A 5,537-nucleotide genomic window follows, 5' to 3' on the forward strand; every position below is an offset into this window, starting at 1 on the left:
ACATCTACAACCATCTGATCTTTGACAAACCTGAGAGAAACAAGAAATGGGGAAAGGATTCCCTATTCAATAAATGGTGCTGGGAAAATTGGCTAGCCATAAGTAGAAAGCTGAAACTGGATCCTTTCCTTACTCCTTATACGAAGATTAATTCAAGATGGATTAGAGACTTAAATGTTAGACCTAATACCATAAAAACCCTAGAAGAAAACCTAGGTAGTACCATTCAGGACATAGGCATGGGCAAGGACTTCATGTCTAAAACACCAAAAGCAACGGCAACAAAAGCCAAAACTGACAAATGGGATCTAATTAAACTAAAGAGCTTCTGTACAGTAAAAGAAACTACCATCAGAGTGAACAGGCAACCTACAGAATGGGAGAAAATTTTTGCAATCTACTCATCTGACAAAGGGCTAATATCCAGAATCTAGAAAGAACTCAAACAAATATACAAGAAAAAAACAAACAACCCCATCAAAAAGTGGGCAAAGGATATGAACAGACATTTCTCAAAAGGAGACATTCATACAGCCAACAGACACATGAAAAAATGCTCATCATCACTTGCCATCAGAGAAATGCAAATCAAAACCACAATGAGATACCTTCTAACACCAGTTAGAATGGCAATCATTAAAAAGTCAGGAAACAACAGGTGCTGGAGAGGATGTGGAGAAATAGGAACACTTTTACACTGTTGGTGGGATTGTAAACTAGTTCAACCATTATGGAAAACAGTATGGCGATTCCTCAAGGATCTAGATCTAGATGTACCATATGACCCAGCCATCCCACTACTGGGTATATACCCAAAGGATTATAAATCATGCTGCTATAAAGACACATGCACACGTATGTTTATTGCGGCACTATTCACAATAGCAAAGACTTGGAATCAACCCAAATGTCCATCTGTGACAGACTGGATTAAGAAAATGTGGCACATATACACCATGGAATATTATGCAGCCATAAAAAAGGATCAGTTTACGTCCTTTGTAGGGACATGGATGCAGCTGGAAACCATCATTCTTAGCAAACTATCACAAGAAGAGAAAACCAAACACCGCATGTTCTCACTCATAGGTGGGAACTGAACAATGAGATCACTTGGACTCGGGAAGGGGAACATCACACATTGGGGCCTATCATGGGGAGGGGGGTGGGGGGAGGGATTGCATTGGGAGTTATACCTGATATAAATGACGAATTGATGGGTGCTGACGAGTTGATGGGTGCAGCACACCAACATGGCACAAGTATACATATGTATCAAACCTGCACTTTATGCACATGTACCCTAGAACTTAAAGTATAATAAAAAAAAAAAGAAAAAAAATTAGTCCCAGCAATAATACTATAGACAGATCAAAAATCCAAAACCCCTGAGGTAAAGTGGCATTAAAAGTATTGCAAATAGGTAGGGCGCGGTGGCTCACGCCTGTAATCCCAGCACTTTTGGAGGCCGAGGAGGGCTGATTACCTGTGGTCAGGAGTTCGAGACCAGCCCTGGCCAACATGGTGAAACCCTGTCTCTACTATTAATACAAAAATCAGCCAAAAGTGGTGGCTCACGCCAGTAATCCCAGCATTTTGGGAAGCTGAGGCAGGTGGATCACAAGGTCAGGAGTTCAAGACCAGCCTGGCCAACACAGTGAAACCCCATCTCTACTAAAAATACAAAAATTATCTGGGCATGGTGGCGAGCACCTGTAAATAATCCTAGCTACTTGTGAGGCTGAGGCAGTAGAATCACTTGAAACCAGAAGGTGGACGTTGCAGTGAGCCGAGAATAGCGCCTCTGCACTCCAGCCTGGGCGAAAGAGCGAAACTTTATCTCAAAAAAAAAAAAAAAAATTATCAGGGTATGGTGGCGCATGCTTTAATCCCAGCTACTCGGAAGGCTGAGGCAGGAGAATTGTTTGAACCTAAGAGACGGAGGTTGCAGTGAGCTGAGACTGTGCCATTTCACTCCAGCCTCTGCAACAAGAGCGAAACTCCATCTCAAAAAATGTATACATTTACTAGGACAGAAAAGCAAAACCTTACCATAATTCCATAACTATGATTATTGGAATTACAAAGTAAATTAACACTTCAATTGTCTAATAGCAGTGATTTGTCATTAAGGTCTCAGGTCAATAATACATTTAAAATCTAACAAACTTTGGAAAGATAGTATCATTAAATTATCTTAAAACACTACATTAGGTCATTATTATCCCTGCAGACAAGGATAGGATAAAGATGGTTGGTAAGACTATAGGTGGCTAAAACAAAATAAAAGGATTAAAATGGCAAAATTCTTTACTCTGATCATATCACGATTTGACTAATCACACTTTTACCTATCAAATTTTAGTTTGAAAATCAGTTCACTTATCAATATAGAATTCTACTTTATTGCACAATGTCCAGTTTGGCAACTTTCAACTATGCTGTGAAGCTAAACAAAAGCTAAATTCCTTAGGAAAAATGTTGTATTTTTTCCCTTTTCAACAAAAATAAAGTTGGGTCTAAGGAGCTGAAAGAGTTCTTTCAGCTCAAAAACCTATTCTGAAAAAGGAACTTGTCAAAATATTTTCACCTTAAAAAAAAATTCAGGATGGGCACAGTGGCTCACACCTGTAATCCCAGCACTTTGGGAGGTCGAGGTGGGTGGATCATGAGGTTAAGAGATTGAGACTATCCTGGCCAACATGGTGAAACTCCGTCTCTACTAAAAATACAAAAATTAGCTGGGTGTGGTGGTGCACACCTGTAGTTCCAGCTACTCAGGAGGCTGAGGCAGGAGAATAGCTTGAAGCTGGAAGGAGGCAGAGGTTGCAGTAAGCCGAGATCGCACCACTGCACTGCAGCAGAGCAAGACTCTGCCTCAAAAAAAAAAAAAAAAGAAAAATAGAACACAGCTATATGTCTTTGTCATTTTTGCTCTACTCAATTCTTTCTGGAAAAGTTTATTATTATTATTAAGGAAATAAAGTGTAGAAGGATCACAGGAAATACTTGCAGTAAAAAGAATAATCGTTAACGTTGGTAACTGCCATTAGGAAGGCATATACTCCACCTACTACTGATAAAAACTGTAGGTGGTTCCCATAACCACCACTGTTGTGTTAATTCCCACAACATCAAAAATAAAGAACTAGTTCCAGGAGCTGTCTGTCAATAATACTCTGAAGGCAGCCTATCCATCAGCACCAGAATCCCATTGATTTTCTTCCACATGTTCACAATCTTTTGTCACCAGTCATCTATCAGATCCTACAACTGTTTGGGAGTGTCAGGCTAACAAAAGCCAAAACTGGGCATTGACATTAATGGTAGTTTACTGATGTTTCCCCTGCAACTCTCACATTTTCTGATAATAAAATGTTGCACAGAAGTTGAATTGCAAAAGGCTAATTTTACGTTCTATTTGAAATCTTGTAATTACAGTACTTCTATGAAAAAAAGATGTCTAGTAACATAAATTGCTTCTGCATCGGTTCCACAAACAAGACAAGGATCTAAAACATCCAAATTGTTCACAGACAAAGACCTACTTGGAAGCAAGCTTGTGATTTGAGTTCGGTCTTTTGCAGGATCGGTGCTGAGCCAGGAGCTAATGACAGACTGGTGAACGTTAGCTTGGTTACCAATGCTGTGAGACAACAAAGTACTGCTTCTTCCTCCTTGGTGAAAGAGTGACAACTTTTCAGGTACATCCGTAGAAGCATCCCAGTGCCAGAGGGATCCATCTTCAGAGCAGGTGAACAGATGATCTGGGTTGGATGGGTGAAAGTGAACGTCCCACATTTCAGCTTCATGAGCCTTCAGCAGAGATACAGGCATAGTACCTTGTCTAACATTCCAAATACTCAATATTCCATCTTGGCCACCAGTAGCTACAACATGCTGTTCGTTGGGATGTCTACCAACACAGTGGAGTGTCACTCGGTCACTAGTCAGTGACAATATATGAGAAGGCTCATTTCCTTGTTGTCTGAAATTCCATGTTTTCAACTGTCCAATTGAATTTACAGTAAGAATCTCAGGAGTTTGAAGAAAGGTTACAGCATGGAATGTACTACTATCTGCATTGTCTATGGTTCTTACAGCTTCCTTGTGATCAGCTTTGAAGAGATTTATTCGACCATGCTCTCCAACTGTAACGATTTCTGGGTTGTTGCACACAACACCTGCACATGGTGCACTGCTATAAGAAGGACTGCCAGGGCCTGGGTGGTAGTGGGCTGTAGTCCACTGCTGGTTGACTGACAGAGTCTGGTTATTCAGATGGTGAAGGAAAACTGTGACACATCCTGTTGACGAAGCAGTGACAATTCTTTCCTGGTCAGAAAACTGTAAATCCATGGCATCACCATGATGTCTGATATCACACAATAACTGATGGTCTCCTTCAAACCCTCCATCAGAGTCCAAGTTTCCAAAATCTCCAATAGACCATGGTGAAACATAATTTTCCTCATTGTCCCAAGATTCTGTAGCAAACGTCTCCACGGTCTGCAAACTTCCCGGAGGCAGCGGTCGCCAGCGGGTTTTGCTGATTTTCTGAGACACAAATTTCACATAAATTTCCTCCATGCCGAAAACCGTAATCTCTTGAGTAAATGAAATGCCTGTGCCACAAGGATGTAGGTTCATGTTTAACTTTAACTTCCAAACAATTTAAAAACATAGTTGAACCATTTTACATTCCCATAATATGCTACAATACTTATATCTTCAAATTCTCACTAAATTTTTGTATTGCCAATCATTTTAATTTTAGCCATGATGGTAGGTGTGTAGATACCTCTTTGTGACTTCTCAGATTTCCCTGATGATTAAGTTTTCCCATTTTTCATGTACTGATTCACAATTGGTTTCCTTGTCTGTACAACTCATTGGCCCATTTGTTATGGGGTTATTTACTCTAATTACTGAGTTATACAAGGTATTTATATATCTTAGATACTGGTCCTTTGTTAAATATATACTTTTCAAATATTTTCTTCTAATAGATGATTTACCTGTTTCTTTTCTCAACAGTGTTGTTGAAGAGTAGATAATTTTAATTTTAATAAAGTATAGTTTATTACTTTAGATTTTTTGCTTTCTGTGACTTGTCTAAGAAATACTTGCTAATCTCAAGATTATAAAGATTTGTTTATGTTTTTAATAAACTATGATTTCAGCTTTTATGTTTAAATTGGTGATCCAATTCAAATTAATATTTGTGTGTGGTGTGAAATAGGGGTGAGGCTTATTTTAAAAATATTTTTAAAATAGTTTTTCCTGCATAATTTGTGTAAAAGACTTACTTTTAACCATTAAATTTCTTTGGTTTCTTTGTGAAAACCCAATGAGTGGGTCTATTTCTGGGCTTCTAATTTTCATTTGTTAATTTATTTGCTGTTACTTATGCCATTTCCACACTCCTTTGTGCAGTAGCTTTACTAGAGTCTTAAAATCAGATAGTATAATTCTTCTAATTTTGTTTTTCATTTTTAAGATTTTTCTATTTTTCATTTTCGTATCAATTTTAATAT

At 38.5% G+C, this 5,537-nt stretch overlaps 1 protein-coding gene across 1 annotated transcript; it reads right to left on the reverse strand.

The window, feature by feature from the left end:
- Positions 1 to 3,435: 3,435 nt before the first annotated feature.
- LOC117088300 (nucleoporin Nup43-like) lies at positions 3,436 to 4,590 on the reverse strand. The gene has a single exon (XM_033219477.1). The coding sequence runs from the start codon at positions 4,588 to 4,590 to the stop codon at positions 3,436 to 3,438; it is 1,155 nt and encodes a 384-aa protein (XP_033075368.1).
- Positions 4,591 to 5,537: the final 947 nt, after the last annotated feature.

The sequence above is a fragment of the Trachypithecus francoisi genome, unplaced genomic scaffold (genome assembly GCF_009764315.1).
Source record: "Trachypithecus francoisi isolate TF-2019V2 unplaced genomic scaffold, Tfra_2.0 Lachesis_group10, whole genome shotgun sequence".
NCBI lineage: Eukaryota > Metazoa > Chordata > Mammalia > Primates > Cercopithecidae > Trachypithecus > Trachypithecus francoisi.